Raw genomic sequence first — 23,601 nt, forward strand, 5'->3', positions numbered from 1 at the left:
AATCCAGCACAAACTCTCCCTCCCCCAAAAATTATAAATAAGCATTTTAGAAATATTTGACATTTCAACAAGGGAAATGAATTGATAAATATTCATTTTAAGAAGTATTTGCTGCTATGAATTTTAAGGTTTTACCAGTTTCCTTGCTAGAAGTTATTCATTGAAAACACTTGGCACTGAGATAGCATCTTTGTCCCTAGAGAGCTTTATAAACCAGAAAAAAAAGAAAATGCATAGAAATGTTATAGCTACTCTAGGGTCCCTAAGGATCCTATCTACAGAAGTCTTCCATAAAAAGAGTTGAGTTAAAATACAATTGCACACACACAGGGGACAGAATCTCCCTGCATGCTGAGCTTCTACACCATAGACCAGAAGCAGACCAGGGTAGGCACTCTTTGGTGACAGTCCTCTCTGGTTTGAATTCAGTGCTACAAACCTAAGAAGGGTATAAGTCATCAGAAAGCTCTTGTAACATCATCCTAAGGACTGGTTCTGAAAATAATGCTGAAGTTTAGAGTGCCCCTGCCACTTGTTATCTAATTCTTCTAAGAGCCCAATAAGAGATCCACTCTACACAGTTAGAAAACAGAAGCTCAGCAAGTTTTAGACCCTCACTCAAATCAGAGATTACCAATAAGCAAAATGGGAATTAAAATACAAGGTAAATAAAGCAAAATAAACAAAAAACCCCAAAACCAAAATCTGTTTGATCAAGATTCTAGATAATCAGCACTTTGTAGGAAATACAAAGGAACTACGTAACAACAACATGGGGTATAGTCAGCAAAATTCAGACTGTTAAAACGTCTAGGATAACAATCCATTTTTTCTAATAAAAAACTACAAGAAAAAATACAGTGGGAAGTGTGAGAACTATAGATTGTAAGAAAATTAAGCATTATATTTACAAGTGGCAATAAACAGATTTTACTTGAAACCTGATGTGATACAACAAGCTGTGAAATGGCTTCTGTCATATTCAGAGAAATTTGAAAACTGACTAGATACTGATGATTTCATTCTGAGGGTATATAATGGTATTTTGATTTTGTTTATAAAAAAGAATCTTTAGCCTTTTAAAACACTGAAACGTGTGGAAGAAAAAAAAAAGAGAGAGATGTTTGAAATTTGCTTCAAAATTGTCTGAGGAGAAAAACAGGCAGAGGTAGAGATGAGACAAAACTGAGTGTGAATGGAGCATTACCAAAGCCAAGTGAAAGGTAAATGGGGGCTTGTCCTTAAACAACCTTTATTTTTTATGTGTATGATGTGTATAATAAAGAATTAAAGGGCTGGGTTGTAGCTCAGTGGTAGGGCACTTGCCTAGCACATGTAAAGCACTGGGTTCGATCCTCAGCACTACATAAAAATAAACAGAAAAAAGGTCCATCGACAACTAAAACAAAACAAAAAAAAAAATTAAAAACAAGCCCTGGGAATGTGACCCACTCTCAACAGTGAACATAAACTCCCCTGAGTGATCACATCTAGGGGTGGCACAGAGAAGCAGTGCTATTGGTATAATTAACAATGTCTTTGGGTCTGCCTCCTATTCTCCTACCCACACAGTAGTCACTGTCTTCAGGGAAGAACTCTCACGCACCACTCTAAAACAGCAGGAAGCCCTAAACTGTCATCCCTCCTACATCTCTCCTATCCCCACTCCCCGCTCCCCAGCATTCCCCAGCACCAGGGATTAACCCAGGGGTACTTACCCTTTTTGTTTATTTTTAAAATTTTGAGACAGGGTTTCACTATGTTGTCCATGCTGGCCTGGAATTTGCAATCCTCCTGCCTTAGCCTAAAGAGTAGCTGGGAGTATAGGTGTGCACTATGGAGCCCAGCTCCCAGTGGATATCTTAACCATTAAAATAACTCCACATTTGGCTCCTGGGAGGTCAGGGTTTGCGGGGAATTACAAGCACTCCAGCAGGAGAACAAGATCTAATGAGGAAGGGCAACAAAAGGAGTAAGTTTGGTGCTGTTGGTGCTCATGCTGTCCCTGTTGATCAATGCAATGGAATGGGCATTATGCAGTATGCCTCTCTAAATGAGTGTCTGTGCTACCTACCAGATACCAGCATTGTCTAAGTCCTGAGGCAGAGGTCTTCACATGGTATTTTCTTTGGAGTCTTCAGGGAAGCACTGGGAGTTGCTAGGAGCTGCCTACTCTCTCCTGAGGTAAACCACTGTCACTGGACACCACTGTGTTCCTGGCTCCCCACAGGCCTAACCATATGTAACTAAAAACTGAGCCACCTGGGGAATGATTATGTGACCTGTGCCGAGTCAAAGCAAATCAGGGAGAAGCAGGGTCAATACGCCTTTCACGCTTCAGTTATCCTGCAGTCCACAATAAAGCATATCCATCTCTAGTCTTTATGGTCAAACAGAAATCTTCCTGCTTTTACTCTAATATTTCTTTTCATTCAATTCTTCCTGATCAATAAATACTTTTGTCTACTTATTTTCACCCTGACATCATAAACCATCCTTAGCTTTCTCTGCATCATAAACCATCCCAATTTCTGCCAAGCTGAGGTCTTCATTGTGTTATCACAGGAAATGTAGCCAAGGGGTTATGACCCCAGTAGGAAGACCAAATAGCACACCTTTCGGGTGATTGCATAGTGTCCTTTGAGCTCATGCAGGGCCCATTTGATGTCCTGACTGCTGAGCATTTTGAAGTCGGCCATCAGGAGGTCCGCAGCTTGGATGAAGCAGCGCTGGTCAAGAGGAGTCAATTTGGAATAGTCAAAAAAGTCTATCTTAGGCAACTGAAATGAGAGAGTAGTACAAAATTAGAGGCCAGACAGTGCAGTTCTTCATGAAGGAAATCATTTTAATAATTACCTGTTACAGAAAAGAATAATCTCTTTTGTTTTCATAATTACTCTATGAGGCGTTACTAGCTCTATAACAGAGATGAAGGAATAGTGAATCAGAGATCTTAAACTAGTCCAGACACTAGTTTAGAGAAAAAAAAAAAAATATATATATATATATATATCATAAACATTTTTTCCTGCTTCAGAACATGTAAAAGAGTTAAACGAAACTGTGGGGAACAGGAGGACCAAGCACTAGACCTTGATGCAGTTGGTTCTGAACTATACTTTCCTCCATCATTCAACACAGTGAATGCTGGTTTAGATCACAAATGAAGACAATGATTAAAGATTTTAAAAATCAAACTGTTTACATCTTGACATGGGATTTGGTTAAACAGGTGTATGTACTGAACACAAATCTTGTAACAATAGGAAAAACTATAAAAAGACATTAAACTTTAGGTAATGTTTTACATGCTGAAGTATTTACAGGGAAATGTACTGGTGCATTATAATGAAATGAAATATAGAGATATGCTGATGGACAGAGAACGATGCAAAAGTGGATATAATAAAATGTTCACTTTTGGGGGCTGGGGCTATAGCTCAGAGGTAGAGCGTTTGGTTAACTTGTCTGAGGCACTAGGTTCAATTCTCAGCACCACATATAATAAATAAATAAAGATCCATCAACAACTAAAAAAAATTTTTTTTAAATGTTAACTTTTAAGTAGCACCAGCGTTGGGTATACAGGTGACTAATGGAAAAATATTTCAACTTTTCTGTGTGTTTGAAATGTTCATAATAAAATGCTAAAAAAAAAAAAAAAACCCACTACTAAAACAATACAAAATCCTGGCCAATGCTTGTTCCACCTTAGGAACTTCCTCCGTAGGATTAAAGATAAGAAGGATTTGCTTAATTCTTAGTGGGAAAGGAAAGATAAAAGTAGTAGTTAAAGAGAGAAATTCAAAATGGCTTAGCGTGGGAGATTCCACCAAAGTACTCGTCCAATCTGAAATCCTATCTTAGAGAAAATAGCTCAGCCTTTAAAAATGTATCCTCACAAAAACTTTCTTCCCATAAAGATAATGAAAAAGGCAGAGCATTTTCAAGTAGAGATGGCAAAACTCACATAGGACACTTGCCTTTGTATCATCCTGGCTGGCGAGCAGGCTGCTGCTGGGGTTGATAATGATTCTATCTTCTCTCTTTGGATAATCTGGATTTTCCAGAAGAAAATTACAAAGTCTGCAAAAACACAGGATGTTACTTTCACACTGCTTCTAGATCTTATACCTGCCCAATGACTGAAACGTAGTGTTTGAAAATAAAAGTTCCTAGTGGCAAAGGACAACAAGCCCATCAAATAATCAAGATGCTTGCAGCCAGAAAAAAAAAAAAAAAAAAAAAAAAAAAAAAAATTGTACTGAATTTCTGTTTTTGCTTGCTAGTTTACAAAACAATGAACATACTAATAAATGCAAACTCCTCTGAAATTTACCTATTAGTTGGGTGTCAAAGCAAGGATGTCACTGAAATTACTACTGGTTAAATGGTAAGGAATTTGAGAATTTAGAAGAAAAGCAGCTGTTCTTCATCAAGAAAACTATCGTTATGGCTTGGATGTGAGGTGTCCCCCAAAAGCTCACGTATGAGACAATGCAAGAAGTTTTAGAGGAGAAATGATTGGGCTGTGAGAGTATTAACCTTATCAGTGAATTAATCCCTGATGGGATTAACTGAGTGGTAACTGGAGGCAGGTGTGGTGAGGGAGTGGTTTGCTGGGGGCACGGCTAGGGGGTATATATTTTATGGAATCTCTCTGTGTTTCCTGATGATGCAGGCTTGCTTCCCTCTGCCATGTTCTTCTGCCATGATGTTCTGCCTCACCTTGGGCCCTGAGAAATGGAGCCAGCCTTCTTTGGACTAAAACCTCTGAAATCCTGAGCCCTCAAATAAACTTCTCCTCCTTTAAAATTGTTCTGGTCACAGCAGCGAAAAAGCTGACTAAAACAACTATGAACAAGTAAGTGGAAAAAAGGTATATAATTCACATTTACAATTACAAACAAATTAAATTTATTAGAGTCAGTAAATAAATGAAATACAAAAGACCTTTTGTTAATTCATTAATACATTTTGTAATCCTGAGGTAATACAAATCTCTATGAGCCATGAAAGTTATGTTATCTATTTACCTCATTGAAAGACTGAGTTAACCTCTTCTCTGATACTACTGAAACATATCAAAGATGTGAAGAGTAAGATCACACAGATGTACTGCCACCCAGACTTAACCAAGATTAACTATCCAGGTTCTTCATACAATAGCAGAACCAATAAGACTACTGCACTGGGGATGAGCCCACAGTGGTGAGGACACCCTAGAATGGGTTCAGAAGCAAGAAAGCATCTTTGCTCGTAGGGCAACTGGGCCTCCCCTCTTCTTCTTCTCCTCATTCCTGCTGATGTGTAGGTAACCCATCCTCACCTGGGTGCCCCACCCCTAATTCTTTTCCAATGGCCTTGTTCCCAGTTCTCTCTTGTCCAATGTCAGTTGTGGGGCCTCTAATATTTAAAGATAGGTCTAGCAGGAAAATAAGACAGAATAAATGCCAATCTCTAGTTCCTTCTTTTATCCAGGTGCGAGTCAAAGGACTACACAGAATGACAACTTGGCAGCAATGCTGAGTACATTAAGCCCTAAGATGTGAGTTTATAAATATCAATCCTCATTCTAAAAACCTGGGGTTTCTAAGAGACTGACAGATTTCAGGTTTGTGGAAGAGGAAGTTCAAGGCAAGTCTGAGGCAGTATGGTATTTGAGGAACCAAGGAAGTGCTCGGTGTCTAATGGGGTCACACCAAAAAGACATAGCTGCATCTTAAGAGACTTCCTCTGGTTAAAAATGAAACAATTTCAGTATTAAGAAAAGGACTGTAACTGTTTCTAAAACACCTCTTAAAAACCCTTAAGTTCATAGTTTAGAAAAAAAGAGCAAGAAGTAAAATGAAAAAAACTACATTACAGCAGAATGCTAGATAATAAGTGGTAATATATGGGAGTTCATCAACTTTTGTATGTTAAAAAATGATGGAGGGGGGAGGCAATCAGTAATACTAAAAACAAAAACACAACATAAGAATGGGGGACTCCTACTGATCAAGAAAATAAAGAAGATAAAGAAATGTATTAAATTTTAATCCAGTTCAGGTTTAAAACCTAGTAAATGGCTGCCTCTGGAGAGACAAAGATAGGATTATACAAGGCTACTACTGGCATCAACGTGTCACTGTACAAATTAGAAAAAAGAATCTTTGTTGGGCTGAGGTAGAGAACAGATCTACTTGTACCCTTGACTAAGAACCACAGAATAGAGCTGGGGATATAGCTCAGTTTGTAGAGAGCTTGCCTGTCAAGCATAAGGTCATGGGTTCAATCCCCAGCATCACAAAAGAATCACGGAATAAGACACAGCCTTTGAGGACAGGGGTTTAGCACACTACCTCTAAATTTACAACTACTGACTGGATGTGGTGGTGCACAGCTATAATTCCAGCAACTTGGGAGGCTAAGGCAGGAGGATTCCAAGTTTGAGGTCAGCCACAGCAACTCAGCATAGCCCAAGCAACTTAGTGAGATCCGTCTCAAATCTATCAATCAAATAATAAAAATAATAATAAAAAATTTTTTAATTAAAAAAAAAAAAAAAGGGTTAGGGATATAGCTCAGGGTTAAAGAGTCTCTGGATTCAATTCCCAGTAGTACCAAAATAAAAAAATAAATATGTGACTATTTCCCCTCTGTACACTAGAAGGCAGGCAAAGAGTATAAGAGAAAATAGACTTATTTTTCATCTTGTTTTCTTTAGGACACTTTTTCCAAGTATGTATAGGCTGAGTGGTTGTATAACATTTTCTGTTACTATTTTAAGGAAGAAAATAACTTTTCACAACATGACCAAAACATGAACAGTGAATACTCAGAAACAATCAGGCATCATAATTACATAACTGTGCAGGATTCCCCAAGACCCAGAAAACAGTCTGTATATGACTAATAGATTTTATAATTAAAATCACTAAAAAAGACATAGTGCTAAGTGAAATAAGCTCTTCTGGAAAAGGACAAATCCCGTATGATTCCACTTATACTACAGGTTTAGAATAGTTAAATTCCTTAAGACAGAAAAAGTGGTAGATGCCAAGAACTGAGAGAGGAGAGGATATGGAGTCAATCTTTAATGGGTACAGGATTTCAATCTGGAAAGATAAAAAAAGAGTTCTGGAGATGGCTGGTAGTGATGGCTGCATAATAATGATTATGTACTTAATGCACTGAACTGTACATTTAAAAATGGTTAAAATGATAAATTCAATGTTTATATATATATATAAAATTTTTTTGTGGGGGGGGGGGCTACCAGGGATTGAACTCAGGGGCACCAACCACTGAGCCACATTCCCAGCCCACTTTTGTATTTTTTTAAGAGACAGGGTCTGAGTTCCTTAGTGCCTTGCTTTTGCTGAGGCTGGATTTGAACTCTCAATTCTCCTGCCTCAGCTTCCAGAGCCACTGGGATTACAGGCGTGCACCACCACGCCCTGCTGTTACATATATTTTACCACAAAAAAAAAAAAGAAAAAAAGACATGGTGGTATACTTACACATTCAAATCATAATAATTCTTCAAGTGAATTATTTCCTCAATATACCCATTTGCTACATCTGGAAATCTTGCTTCCTGGGAAGGAAATAAGAATATTATATTTCATTCACTAGAAATGAAAGGCAATTAAAACCCATGGCAAAAAGTGTATAAGTGACTAACGACTAAGAAAGGAGCTGTAAAGCAGTTCTTCATGTGGCTTACAATTAAGCACTGGGTTTCCAGATTAATCAGTCTGCACAAAAGATGAAATCTAGATAGGTCCTACAGGTCATCTGGCCCACTGTCTCATTTTTCACACCCATTATATAAAACATACTAAGCACCTCTACCCAGGCATGGGGAGCCTAAAAACAAATGAGATACACAATCCCATGCCTGCTCTCAAGAGGCTCACACCTACTGGGCCAGCAGAAAAACCCTAGGTGAAGAAGAGTTGGGGACTTCCTCAAAGGCAAACAGCAGAGGACTCTACAAATAAAGGCCTACATTACTCTTCATAGTGGTTCTGCCCAACAGAACTATTGCAATGATGGAAACATACTGTTTGCTGTGAGCCCCACATAGCCACTAACACTAAAATGTGACCGAGCCACTGTAACCTAATTCATAATTTTATTTAACTGTAAGACATTTAAATATAAACATCTGGGAATTTACAATTAACTGTAGTACTTGCTGTCATACTGGATCTAGGTAATTCAATAAATTTGCTGTAAGGGTTTGAATCTGGAGTAAACTCAAGGCCTTTGAAAAAACACGGGATTTGCCATATGACAATACCATGGTATGTAGCTACCACCCCAGAGGGCTTCCTGAAGGTTTAGTACAGATTTAAGGAATCCTGATTCCATTTTCGTTCCTTTAGTTTCTTTCTTTTATTTTTCTATACATCTAGACGTATACTTCTTAGGAAAATAATGTCCACATACATTTTTTTTTCTTTTTTTAAATGAAAGAAAACTCAGTATATTTAATGCCTACAGTTATTTTAATAATAATAATAATAATAATAATAATAATGAAAAAAACTTACTGTTTCTTTCACTAATAGTGCAACAAGTTCTTGATCTACCTCAGCAGCTTCTTGCCCCCAGAGGTTTTCCAAATTGGCCTCCTGAGATCCTGGCAGGGGAAAGGCTGGCCCTGGCTCTTCATCATCGGTTGCTAACTGTTGGTCTTCAAGCTCCCCTAGAGGATGGGCAGGCTGAGGAGAAGCAGAACCTGGAATCCCATCCTGTTGGCCTTCTGGTCTTGGAAAAGCTGGCCCGGGGAGTTCATGTTGAAACAACAAGGGCCCCAGTTCTGCTTCAGGCTGCCGCTCCTGAGGAACAACCTGGTTTGTTCTCTCACGGGGCTGTTGGTTTAGAGACTGGAAGTAAGGATGGTCTAGCCAGCAGTCTTCTTCAATGGCCTGATCATCTACTAAAGCAGCTGATTCTCCAAGATTTGATAAAAGCTCTGTCTCTGAGTCTTCAGATGATTGGTTGTGAGCTTCCAAAGGATCACTTTCTGGGAAAAGAAGGCCACTTTTTCCCAAGATAATGATTTTTGGTTCAGATCTAGGGTTGACAAGGTCATTTGCTCCTTGGTTATGACTTGGTCCAGGTTTGGGTTCTCTTACTGTTTGGCCACTTTGCTTAGTGAATTCAGAGATACCAGGAGGCCCAAGATCCAGAAATTCACCGTAGTCATCCTCAGAATCATCCTGTGCCCCAGAATCAAACAACGAGTTGTTACACATTGAAAAATAGCTGTGCTTATCTGATTCAAATGCTGTTCTAGGCTTTTTAGGTCTTTCTTCTCCCAATCTTTTCAGATCTTGCCACTGGGCAGCTGGTTTGATGAGATTGGGTCGTGATGTCTGAGGTTTATTTGTCTAAGAAAAAATGAAATTTTAATAATAATAATTCAATTTCTTTCCTATATCTATGCCTCTGTATGTGCTTATACTGAGCTTCTGACATAGAACAGGAAAGAAAGAAAATCAAAAAAGTCCTCCCCCTTAACAAAATCCATTATTAACACTGCAATATAACACTATACAGTTTGTAAAAATCAAAGTAGCCATTCACAGATGTGAAACTTCAGTTTAATGAACAAATGCTAACACAGCAGAGGCACAAAAATTGTTCAATAAATATGAAAAGAATATAAATCTCATTAGTAGTTAGAACAAAACTTAAAAAAGAACTATAAGAAAAAAATTGAAATATTTATCAACTATATAATCAAGAGCTACTGACAGCACAGTGACTCACAAAGTTTGAATAAAGATCTAAGGGGAGATTTCTGTCTCCAGTAAAGGCAGATGCATTACCAGGACTAAACCCTTCTACTAAGTAAAAGCAGAAAACCTTGTCAGAATATTGAAACAAAGCAAAGTAAAACAAAAACATCTGCTTGAAGACTTTAGAGATACAGGGGAATCAAGATCCAGTAGGAGGAAATTCAGCAAAAAGGGCCCCTACATTTGGGGTACTTGTTCCCAAAACATGCACCTGTCAATCCCAGAACTTGGTGAATTATCAACAGAAGAACAAAAACTTTTGATACACTTACTGAGGAGCTAATTGTATAAAAATCAGAATTCAGAACCTGCCAAAGGAAAAGGTCTTGGTAAATCCTTGAAGATAATACCAATGAAGTAAGGATAAACTAGAAATACATCAGACCTCCCAGAAACTGAATCCTAGATTGGACAGTTTAAAACTCCCTCAATAGGGGCTGGAGTTGTGGTGCAGTGGTAGAGTGCTTGCCTAATACATGTGAGGTACCTTAGCACCAGGTGAGAAAAATAAATGAATAAAATAAAGTTAAAAAACAAAACAAAACAAAAAACCTCCCTCAATGTGAGATTTCCTGTGCCCTTAATCTTCTTTGAGAAATAAGTGTAGGTCCTCTGTGGAGAAAGAGAACATAATCTAGAATCTCAAAATTTTCATATACAATGATTCACAATCAAAAATAAATAGGCATGGGCAGGGTGCGGGGCACATGCCTATAATCCCAGCAACTGGGAAGGGTGAGGCAGAAGGATTGCAAATTCAAAGCCAGCCTCAGTAAAAGTTAGGCGCTAAGCAACTCGTGAGACTGCCTCTAAATAAAATACAAAATAGGGCTAGTGACGTGGCTCAGTGGTTAAGTGCTCCTGAGTTCCTGGTAACACAAAAAAAAAAAAAAAAAAAAAAAAAAAAAAAAAAAAAGTAGGCATGGGTTGGGGATGTGGCTTAGTGGCAGAGTGTTTGCCTGGCATGTATCAGGCCCTGGGTTCCATCTCCAGCACATCACAGCAGAGCACAAACAAATAAAAAAACAAAACAAAACAAAACAAAAAACAAAAACTAGTCTTAAGAACTTAATGTGATCAGTGAAAACCTGTAAATGAAAGAAATAATAGGGGGTGGGGTTGTAGCTCAGTTGTAGAGTGCTTGCCCAGCATGTGTGAGGCACTGGGTTTGATTCTCAGCACCACATACAAATAAATAAAGATCCCCTGACAACTAAAAAATATTAAAATATTTAAAAAAAAAAAAAAAGGGAACAGACCCAGAACAAACCTACAGAACTTTCAGACAGTAAAGTTAGCAGACATGGATTCTAAACAATGTTTAACATATGCAGGAAAATAAAATAATAGATTGGGAATATCAGCAGAGAAAAGGAAGAATCAAATGCAAATTACAGAATGGGAAAAAATTACAATAGCTAAGATTAGGAATCAATGTATGAAGAAGAGTATTTTAAATAAAAACAGCTGAAGAGAGAAATCAGTCAATTAAAATACAGGTCAGAAGAAAACAGTTAGAATAAAGCATATAGAGAGAAAACTGAACATTAGATAAATGAATAAATGTAAAAAATACAGTGAAAAGGTCTTCACAAATGGAGTTCTAGAAGAGGATAAAGACGCAACAATATTTGAAGAAAATATACAAATATTCAAGGAGGACAGTGTGCTTGATTTCAGTTTTGAAGACCCAAATTTGAAATTAAAAATCCCAAACAACAGAAACCTAGGTATAGCAAAGTAAATTTGTAGAAAATAAATACAAAGAGAAATTCCTAACAGCAACAGTACACTGCCTTCCGAAGAACAAAAATAAGACCATAGGCTGATTTTTCAACAGAAAGATGGAAGCCAGGAAACTCTAGAATAGTATCTCAAGTGTTGAAAGAAAATAACTGCCACATAGAATTTTATACCTAATGAAAAACATCAGCACTCTTTCTATAAAAGGAAATCCCAAAGGTGGTCTTTCGGTAGAAGAAAAATAATCTGCTTTTTTGTTTTGTTTTGTTTTTGTGATGCTGGGGATGAAACTCAGGGTCTCACATTCATGCTAGGCAAACACTCTAAATACTGAGCTACATCCCCGGGCCAATAATCCTTTTCAAGGTCGGAGATTGAAAAAAAGGAATGAGGAGCAACAAAAAGGGTAATTATCTGGATAAGGTGATGAATGTTCATGATATAAGACAAAGTTTAAGCTGGTATGGTGGCGCACACTTGTAATCCCAATGATTCACTAGGCTGAGACAGGATTGCAAGTTCACTAAGCAGAAAAGGACTGCCAAGTTTGATTGCCAGACTCTACTTAGTGAGACCTTCTCTCAAAATAAGAAAAGGGTTGGGGATGTGGCTCAGTCATTAAGCACCCCTGTATTCAATTCCTGATTTTTAAAAAAAGGGAAATTAAAAAAAAGTCAAAGCATCTTCATAGATATGTCTCTGAAGAAGATACAAAGAAAAAAAAAAAAAAAAAAAAAAAAACGGTCAGTAAATCTAAATCTAAGCCAAAGGATGCTGCTGGCCACAAGTCTGGTAGGGGTTAAATATATAGTTAGCATATGATCCAGCAATTTCATTCCTTGGAATATGCCAACAGAAATGAAAATATATGTCCACATACAAACTTGTAATGTGAATGTTTATAACAACGTGATTCATACTCATAATAGCCAAAACTGTCCATCAGTCAGTGAGAGGATAAACAAAAGGAGGTAAAGCTAAGCAATGGAATATTATTCAACAATAAAAAGAAATTAAATACTGATTCATGTTATACACAGCTAACCCCTGAAAACATACTAAGTGAAAGAATATAGTCACAAAGCACCACATAATAATAAAATAGGCAGTGAATGAAGAAGGTGCATTAATGGTTGTCTGTAACAAGATAGAACAGGGGACTGGGAGGTAATGGATTAACAGGGTACAGGATTTTTTCATGGGGTAATGAATGTGTTCTAAGAGTGCCTATGGTGATAAATGCAAAACTGTTTGAATATACAAAAAGTCATTGAATTCATGCTTTAAACAGACAAACTGCATAGTATATGAAATGTACCTCAATAAAGCTGCTTTTAAAAAAGTAATTTAGTATGACATACACTGCAACATGAAGTTAGAAAATATGCTGTGTAACAGCAAGTCATAAAAGACTACATATTGCATGATTCCATTTATATGCAATTTCCATGATAGTCAAATCTATAGAGATAGAAAGTAGACTGCATAGGTTTGCATAGGGTGGGGAGTTGTGGGCAGAGTCTGGGAGAAAATGGGAGTTACTGCTAATAGAAAATGTCTTCTTAGGGTGGTGTAAATGTTCTAAAATTATGTGATGGTTATACAACTGAACATACATATGCTAAAACCACTAAATTATACAATTTAAATGAATGGTCTGGTATTATAGCTCAATGAAGTTGTTAAAAAGAGAGATCACATGGAGAGGCCTAAAGAGAGCGAGCGATGCCTGTGCATGTTCATCTGCCCCAGTCCCTGACTGTTCCAGCTTCAGCACCATCTGACCAACAGCCAAACAAGAGCCCCGAGCCAGAATTATCCAGCTGACTTCTTCTCATATTCCTGTTCCACAAAAGCTATGAGAGATAATAAAAGGACTATAGTCGACATAAATCATTAAGTTTTGAGTTGATATGTTACATGGCAATAAGTAACCAGAATAAAAGAATGAATTACCCAAGAAGTTAGTAAAAGGACCATAAAATAAATGCTCAAAAGAATGTTAAATAAGGCGCTGGGCTGTGGTTCAGTGATAGAGCACTCACCTAGCATATGTAAGACTCTGGGTTCAATCCTCAGCACCACATAAAAATAAATAAAATAAAGGTATGTGTCCACCTACAATATATATATATATGTATATATATATATATAAAGAATGTTAAATAAGCTTAAATAGAAGAAAATAATTACTAAAAACAAAAGCAGAAATTAACAAGAAAAAAACAGCAGCACTATAAGGTAAATCTCAGCAGTTTCTCTGGTAAAGGAGGAGGAAAAAAAGGTAGATGAAATCAAGAAAACAAAAGGAGGAAAACCAAATATACTAAATAGAAAGTGTTTAATTCCATTAAATATGTTCCAAACCTCAAACAAATTTAAACAACATTCTATATTCTTTTCATAACCAGGATCATGTTTACAGAGCAATAGTAACAAAAATGGCATGGTATTGGCACCAAAATAGACATGTAGACCAATGGTACAAAATAGAAGACACAGAGACAAACCCATGTAAATAGGGTTATTTCATACTAGACAAAGGCATCAAAAATATACACTGGCTAAAAGATAGCCTATTCAACAGATGGTGCTGGGAAAACTGGAAATCCATATGTAACAAAATGAAATTAAACCTCTATTTCTCACCCTGCACAAAAATCAACTCAAAGTAGATCAAAGACTTAAGCACTAGAACAGAGACCCTACATCTAAGAGACTAAAAAGTAGGCCCAAATCTTCATCATGTCAGCTTAGGACCTGACTTCCTCAACAAGACTTCTACAGCCAAGAAGTAAAATTAAGAATCAATAAATGGGAAGGATTCAAACTAAAAAAAGTTGCTTCTCAGCAAAGGAAACAATGAACAATTTGATGGGAAAAAAATCTTTACCACATGCACCTCAGGTAAAGCATTAATCGCCAGGATATATAAAGAACTAAAAAAAAAACCCACCAAAACAACAAATAACCCAATCAATAAATGGGCTAAGGAACTGAACAGACACTTCACAGAAGAAATACAACTGATCCACAAACATATGAAAAAATGTTCATAATCTCTAGCAATTAGAGAAGTGCAAAATGCAAATCAAAACTACTCTAAGATTTCATCTTACTCCAGTCTGAATGGCAATTATCAAGAATACAAGCAATAATAAAAGTTGGCGAGGATGTGGGGGAAAAAGGTATACTCACACATTGCTGGTGGGACTGCTTTATGTCATAAGAGTTAATTTTATTTTTTTCATACATGCATATAGGGTAATAAAGTCTGTGTCATTCTACCATCCTTCCCATCCCCACCGCCCCATCCCTTCCCACTCATTCCCCTCTGCAACCTACTATGGAAAGCAGTATGGAGATCCCTAAGAAAACTTGGAATGGAGCCACCATTTGACCCAGTTATCCCACTCCTTGGTTTACACCCAAAGGACTTAAAATCAGCATTCTACAGTGATGCAGCCACATCAATGTTCATAGCAGCTCAATTCATAATAGCTAAACTATGGAACCAACCTAGATGCCCTTCAAGAAAATGTGGTACATATACATAAAGGAATATTATTCAGCCTTAAAGAAGAATGAAATTATGGTATTTGCAGGTAAATGAATGGAATTGGAGAATATTAAGCTAAGTGAAATAAAGTCAATCCCCAAGGCCACATGTTTCTCTGATAAGCAGATGCTGATCCATAGGGGCGGGTGGGTAGGGAAAAATGAAGGAATTTTGAATTGTACAGAGGGGACTGAGGGAGAGGTAGGGTGGTGGGGATGGGAAGGACAGTAGAATGACACAGACATTACCCTATATGCATGTATGAAGAAATATAAAAAATTAACTCTAATGTAAAGAAAAAAAAAAAAAAGGAAAAAAAAATATATATATACCCTTAAAAAAAAAGAGCTGGGGCTGTAGTTCAGTGGTAGAGATCTTTCCTATCATATGTGAGGCCCTGGGTATGATCACCAGTATGCCCCCCACTACCTCCCCCCAAAAAAGTTGTAAAGGATTACACAGGTACATATACTCAAACCTACAGCCCAATCTCACTTATGAGAAAACCTCAATCATCAGCAAATGGAATCAATTTAGTACATTACCATATTTCAATCATATCCATATTTCAATCATATCCATATTTCATATCATATTTCAATACCATAACCAAGTGATGTTTCTCCAGAGATAGAATGTACCACATCAACAGATCAAAAAAGAAAAGTCAGATGATAATCTTTATAAATACTGAAATTCAATATAACAGAATTTTACATTCATTTATAGGAAATACTTGAAAAAAAGTGGAAGTAAATGGCTACTTCCTTGACATAATTAAAAAGAAAAAGTATCTCAAGCAAAAAAAAAAATATCACACTCAATGAGGAAATACTGAAAGTATTAAAAGGCATTTTTATCAGTGGTTATTCTTTTTTTTTTTTTAAGTATTTTTAGTTGTAGGTGGACACAATGCCTTTAATTTATTTATATGTGGTGCTGAGGATTGAACCCAGTGCCTCACACATGCTAGGCAAGTGCTCTACCACCAAGTCACAACCCCAGTCTTATCAGTGGCTATTCTTATCACCACTACTACTAAAATATTTGAGAAAGTATTAAATACTATTAGATGAGAAAGATGTATAAAAATGAAAAAGTCAGAAACTATTTAAGTATCATTATTTGCAGATAGATGAGATGCAGATTCAAATTAAGTTGACGATGGACAATAAAAGTATGAAATTAATATAAAAAACAAAAAATTCAAAAAATTTTAACAAGTTGAAAAAGGTATAATGGAAGATGACATTCACAAAAGCAACAGAAAAAATAACCAGGAATAAACAATAAAGAAAGTTTGAGATCTGTATTAAGAAAAACTCAAAATGCTCTGGTTGAAGAATATAAAAGGTGGCTACACTATATGGAAGATAAAACTTTTTTTTTGGTAGGTCTAGGGATTGAACCCAATGCTTCGTGCATCCTAGGCAAGTGCTCTATATACTGAGCTACATACCCAGCAAGATTTGTTTCATTTAGACAGACTATTTATTTTGCCTGTTTAACTAGAAAAACTGATTCTAAAAACATAAGCATAAGAATACCCAGAATGAGGACTGGGGTTGAGGCTCAGTGGCAGAGTGCTTACCTAGCATGTCTGAGGCACTGGGTTCAATTCTCAACACCGCAAATAAATAAATAGTTGTTGATGGACCTTTATTTCATAAATGAAATGTCATAAATGAAATAAAGGTTCATCAACAAAAAAAAAAAAAAAATATATATATATATATATAAAAGAATATCCAGAATGATTCTGAAACCATGGTAATAAGGGGGGATAAACTCTGACAGTAAGAAACGTTACATAATATATAATCACAAAACAGTACAGACTAGTGCTTCAATCGTCAGAGGGAATAATGATGCAGAAGTTAACTCCAGAAACAGACCAAAAACATACGGCTTCCCAAAGTAAGGTATATGAAGCAGAGTTTGGAAAGTGGGCTGCTCTTGAAAATGTAGGAAAGTGCTGTTCTACAAGACCCAGAGAATGGCAGAAGAATCAGACCACTAACTTGCAATAACGGCTCATCATGGTAAGTTTTAAAACACTCACTTCTGTCAGGATGACATCATCATCTAGGTCTTCTTCCTCATGTTGCTGAGGAGCTGGGGTGACCAGCATTGGAATCCCTTCCTCATCAGAGGAATCAGATATGGTGATGGGCCCATCTCTGAGACTGATCCAGTCTATGGGAAGACACAAAACACTGTCACTGGGAGGCTGACACAAACATATTCAGTCCTTTAATTCTACTTTGACCTGAAGAGCTTTAAGCATAAAGCCAAGTTCATGGCTACTAGTACATTAACTTACCTCCTCAAAGCAGCACATGCACCCAAGCAGTAAGAGTCATGTTTCCATGCTGATTTTTTTTTTAATAATGTATTTTGGGAATTGCTAGAGAAAATGTGACAATTATTATACTCAAGATTATCAATATTTTCTTAAATTAGGTTAGAGAAATCTGTGGCCAAAAATCTTAGCTGCCAATTTCTTTAGAGTGAAACCATGGCCTTTCACCCATCTCTATTCCTCTCAGGAATAAAGACTTTTTTATTTAAACTGTTAAGTCTGAAAAAGTTGTTACTCGAAACCAGTAAAGTTTTTACTTAATATTTAAAATATTAAAATTTATTTACTATAGCCATAAGCAGTAAAATACATTATATAATCTAGTTAATTATAAAACAGACCTCAAAGACTGTTCAAGCAAACATTTCTATGTTTTAGTTAAGTACCCATTTAACACCTCTAACAATAAGCAATTTAATTTTGCTAGTTTCCTTTTAAATAGATCTACAGTTAAACTAACCATCTAGATGTGGTAATTCTGTTCAAGGTTGCTACTGCCTTTTATCTGTCTAAAGGCAGATCATGTTTTATATGAATTACTGCATAAAAATACTTGTATTTATTCCTGTCTGGTTCCATGGGAATACTAAAGGTTAAAATGGGCAATGAGGAAGATCCAAGATGGCGGACTAGAAGGAGGCTGCGTTCCTTTTCACTCTGTAACTCTGGTTTCAAGCAGAGGATATCTGCTGCTTGGTGAGGCAGTTTTTGCTGCTTATCGATCCCCTGCTGTCTATCCCATTTGTCTACTGTGATCGCCTGCTTACTCACTGTCAGGGGCCTATCATCCGCCATTTGCCTGCCTCTTGCCTGTCCATCGCCTGCCTTTCACCTACCCATCACCCACCACCCGAGGTTCACCTCCCGATTGTCCAACAGCTGCCAGCAGACTAACTACAGACCACCAGTGGAGAGCCAGCTGCCTGCTGTTGCCTGGAAGTTCTCTGTCACAGTACCTGCAGGTTTGGTTACACGTGGCTGCCGCCATTTTGAGACAACAGCCAGGCCCCGTAGGACCCCTGGCCGGACTGACTGAACCCCATATCCAGGATCCCTCAGCCCAACCGATCACTCCCTGCCTCCAGGGCCTTCACATCGACTGACTGCTCCCTGGGACCCCAGACCGACTGATTGCACCCGGCCTCCAGGATCCCGCAACCACACCAAACACACCCGACCTCCAGGGCCCCTGCCTGACCAACCGCACCCCGCCTCCAGGACCTCCAGTCAACCACGTCCACACGCCGAGCTGCAGCTCCCCATTTGCCAACACATTTGGAAGCCAGAGCGGCCATCTTGGATAATCCTGGAAGCCGGAGCTCCGATCATTAGGTGGGGCAAATCCCATCCTGAGATGCCTGCTGGAGACTTGAAGCTCATTGTTAGGTACCTCTCATGCATCAGGCTACTGAACACTGGGAGGTTTGAATACTATATGCCTGTTATAGTGTAGATTTTCTTTTTTTCACCTTATTGAAAAATTTTAAGTTTTTATTTCTTTACTTTTTTTGGCTCTCTTTTCCTTTTGTTTAACTGTTCCCTCAGTCTCTTTCTCCCTTTTTGCATGCTAACATCCAATTTGTTTTGATTACACTCTCACCCTTTCTATTATCTAGAACTTCTGTATATTCTTTTCTTATCCCATTAACAGTTATATCCTACATCCCTCTGCATCCTCTTTGTCCTCCATTAGAAACTGCAGACCTTATTGCAAATCTGTTTGTTATACTGAAGGTAATATTTGAACTCATTCTGTATATTATGACAATTTTGTTATTGTCCTCATAGCGGCTATTTGGTCTAGGATTGCATGTGTCTGAATTGGGCACTGCTATTACTGATCTCCCCTTAAAGAAAGGATTTTGGAAACCTATAGGGCCACTGTAAGCTTATAAGGGGAAATCTGCAATACCCCAGATCTGCACTGCTAGAGGGGAAGATACATGAACAATGTGAAAAAACAAGGGAAGAAAATGATCCAAACAAATGTAGATTCTATATCAATAGAATCCAATGACAGTATGTTAGAAGAAATGTCAGAAAAGGACTTCAGATTATACATGATTAAGATGATTCGTGGGGCTGGGGATATAGTTCAGTTGGTAAAGTGCTTGCCTTACAAGCACAGGGCCCTGGGTTCGATCCCCAGCACCAAAAAAAAAAAAAAAAAAAAAAAAGATTCGTGAAGCAAAGGATGAGATAAGAGAGCAAATGCAGGCAATAAATGATCATACCAATAAGCAGTTGAAAGAGCAACTGCAGGAAGCAAAAGATCATTTCAACAAAGAGACAGAGATTCTAAAAAAAAAAAAAAAAAAAAAAGGAAATCCTTGAAATGAAAGAAACAATAAACCAAATAAAAAACTCAATGGAAAGTATCACCAAAAGATTAGACCACTTGGAAGAACCTCAGACAATGAAAATAAAGTTGCCCAAACAGAGAAGATGGTAAGAAATCATGAACAGAATCTCCAAGAACTATGGGACATCATGAAAAGACCAAATTTAAGAATTATTGGGATTGAGAAAGGCACAGAAATACAAACCAAAGGAATGAACAACCTATTCAATGAAATAATATCAGAAAATTTCCCAAGCCTGAAGAATGAAATGGAAAATCAAATACAAGAGGCTTACAGAACACCAAATGCACAAAATCACAACAGATCCACACCAAGGCACATTATAATGAAAATGCCTAACATTCAAAATAAAGATAGGATTTTGAATGTTGTGAGAGAAAAGCATCAGATTACATATAGGGGGAAACCAATATGGATAGCAGCAGACTTCTCAGCCCAGACTCTAAAAGCTAGAAGGGCCTGGAACAACATATTTCAAGCTCTGAAAGAACATGGTTACCAACCAAGAATCCTACACCCAGCAAAACTAACCTTCAGATTTGGAGATGAAATAAAATCCTTCCATGATAAACAAAAGTTAAAAGAATTTACAAATAGAAAGCCTGCGCTACAGAATGTTCTCAACAAAATATTCCAGGAGGAAGAAATGAAAAACAACAATGGAGGTCAGCAAAGGGAGGAACTACCTTAGAGAAAAACCACTCAAAGGAGAAACTAAGCCAACTTAAAAACCAAAAATAAGCCCAAATGACTGGGAATACAAATCATATCTGAATAATAACCCTGAACATTAATGGCCTAAACTCATCAATCAAAAGACATAGACTGGCAGAATGGATTAAAAAGAAAGACCCAACAATATGCTGCCTGCAAGAGACTCATTTCATAGAAAAAGACATCCACAGACGAAAGGTGAAAGGATGGGAAAAAAACCACCACACACATGGACTCAGTAAAAAAGCGGGGGTTTCCATCCTTATATCAGATAAAGTGAACTTCAAGCCAAAGTTAGTAAGAAGGGATAAAGATGGACATTTCATACTGCTTAAGGGAACCATAAATCAAAAAAACTCTACACCAAGAATACAAATAATCCAATCAACAAATGGGCTACAGAAATGAACAGACACTTGACAGAAGAAGATCTACAAGCAATCAACAGATATATGAAAAAATGTTCAACATCTCTAGTAATAAGAGAAATGCAAATCAAAACTACCCTAAGATTCCATCTCACCCCAATTAGAATGGCGATTATCAAGAACACAAGCAACACTAGGTGTTGGCAAGGATGTGGGGGAAAAGGTACACTCATACATTGCTGGTGGGGTTGCAAATTAGTACAGACACTCTGGAAAGCAGTGTGGAGATTCCTCAGAAAACTTGGAATGGAACCACTGTTTGACCCAGCTATCCCACTCCTCGGCCTATACCCAAAGGACTTAAAATCAGCACACTACAGAGATACAGCCACATCAATGTTCATAGCTGCTCAATTCACAATAGCCAGATTGTGGAACCAACCTAGATGTCCTTCGATTGATGAATGGATAAAGAAACTGTGGTATACATACACAATGGAATATTACTCAGCTATGAAGAATAATAAAATTATGGCATTTGCAGGCAAATGGATGAAATTGGAGAATATCATGCTAAGTGAGATAAGCCAATCTCAAAAAACCAAAGGATGAATGATCTCGCCGATAAGCGGATGATGACACATAGTGGGGGGTGGGGGGCAAGAATGGAGGAAGGAGGGACTGTATAGAGGGAAAAGAGGGGTGGGAGGGTTGGGGGGGGAGGAAAAAATAACAGAATGAATCAAACACCATTACCCTATGTAAATGTATGATTACACAAATGGTATGCTGTTACTCCATGTACAAACAGAAATAACATGTATTCCTTTGGTTTACAATAAAAATTTTTAAAAAATAGGCAATGAAGAGAAAATGTGTTTGTCCAAAAAGAAAGGGTGAAGCAGCAAAAGCAGCAGCAACATGAAAAGAGGCATTACTGTTAAAATTTTTGAAATTCCTCCACTGAAGCAGTGATGCCTTTCTCAAGGTTCATGCCTCATATTCTTTTTGGTAATCTATGATTTAAAAAGCAATCAAAAACCAATGCTGCTATTTTACATCTTTAAGAAAGTTGCAGTGATGCCAGAGACAGGAGTTTTAAAACAATAGTGCATCTATAGGATCTTGGGTTAGGCTACTTGATTTAAATCTCAACTCCAGCACAGGCTAGATTTTGGCTGCTATCCAACTTCTTTAAACATCCATTTCCCCAATTTTTTTAAAAAAAGTGAGCAATGGTGCCTATTTCAAGTAATTGTGAAGATTAGTTCAGAAAATTCAGATAAAATGCTTGCTTATTATAGGATCTGATACAGAGTAAAGTTGCCTAATTTCAAGTCCAATAATCTTTCCACTACACCACAGCTATCTTTCATAGCAGATTAACAGAACAACCAACTTAACTGAGGGACTGGAAGGTACATGAGAAAGAACTTCCAGTTAAACCTGGCAGAATGAATCTAAGTGCTTATCACCACCACCTCCTAAAATCCCATTAAAATGACAATAAAGGACCTTTTAAAAAGTATAACCTTGAATACAAAAAAGGACGAAGGAAGATTACAACAAGTTAAGAGGTTTCAACAAAATTCTGGAAAACAGCAGACTTACAGGTGCCAAGTGCTTTAACAGAGTAGGGAACATTTGAACCCATAATCTAAAATGGGGAGAGCAAAGCAGAAGTAGCCCAATTCATGTAGACACCCAGCAAAGCTCAGAAATTGGTGGCACAGGATACTACTGAGAGCAGGAACAGAGGGGTTCAAAATCTTCACTCTAAGCAAAGATAGCTTCCAGGCTTCTAGCCAGGTGATAAGTCATGGCTCTCCCAGACAAAATTCTAAGATAAATCTAGGTGTAGCTCTTTGCATCTATCCGTCCTGGAGTCCATTTAGCTTCTTGGATATATACAGAGTAACACTGTCCATCAACTTTAGGAGGTTTGTGGCCATTGTTTCTTCAAACATTTTTTTCTGTCCCTTCTGATCCTTCTTTCCTCTCCTGGGACTTTCATTAGTAAGCCTGATGGTATTCCAAAGTTCTATGTCACGAATCATTGCCGTCAAGCTTTCAGTAAATTCTTTAAACAAGGTTTTCTTTAGTTCTTCAAACATATTTGTGATTTTTATTCTCTACTAAATCTAATAGCTGAGCTCTGACAGTTTCTATTCACTGCTTTGTTCACCTGTGCATGCGCTAGACTTTCCCATTACTTTGAATGCCTCACAATTTTTGGATGAACATATGTATTTAAGACAACAGTAACAACTGTGGATTTTGATCTCTCCATTCCAAGAGAAGTACAGCTGTCCCTTAATATCCCTGATGGATTGACTGAAGAATGTACTGAAAGCTTGATGGCAAGGATTTCGTGACAGAGAACTTTGGGATACTGTCACTCTGGCTTACTAATCAAAGTCCCAGAAGGAGAGGAAAGAAGGGACAGAAAAAAATGTTTGAAGAAACAATGGCCACAAACCTCCTAAAGTTGATGGATTGGTTCCAGGACTCCCAGTGAATACCAAAATCTGAGTATTTTCATACATAAAATGGCTTATTATTTGCATATAACCTTCATACATCCTCTTTTTGAATCATCTCTAGATAACTTATAATACCTGAAACAATATAAGTGCTATGTAAAAACTTGTTACAATATATTGTTTGGAATGAACAACAACAAAAAGAGTCTATA

General features: G+C 37.4%; 1 protein-coding gene across 4 annotated transcripts in view; it reads right to left on the reverse strand.

Moving 5' to 3' along the window:
- Nucleotides 1–23,601, reverse strand: part of Rnf216 (ring finger protein 216) — a 163,616-nt gene that overhangs the window by 107,580 nt on the left and 32,435 nt on the right. For 3 of the 4 annotated variants that reach the window (XM_047533008.1, XM_047533009.1, XM_047533011.1), the window contains exons 3-7: nt 17,162–17,295; nt 8,544–9,386; nt 7,506–7,582; nt 3,984–4,086; nt 2,616–2,780 (exon numbers count right to left, since the gene is read on the reverse strand). In XM_047533008.1, coding sequence (XP_047388964.1) covers nt 2,616–2,780; nt 3,984–4,086; nt 7,506–7,582; nt 8,544–9,386; nt 17,162–17,295 — 1,322 coding nt within the window. The remainder of the gene's footprint in view (nt 1–2,615; nt 2,781–3,983; nt 4,087–7,505; nt 7,583–8,543; nt 9,387–17,161; nt 17,296–23,601) is intronic. The other variant, XM_047533010.1, reaches the window with a different exon arrangement.

The sequence above is a fragment of the Sciurus carolinensis genome, chromosome 18, assembly GCF_902686445.1.
Source record: "Sciurus carolinensis chromosome 18, mSciCar1.2, whole genome shotgun sequence".
NCBI lineage: Eukaryota > Metazoa > Chordata > Mammalia > Rodentia > Sciuridae > Sciurus > Sciurus carolinensis.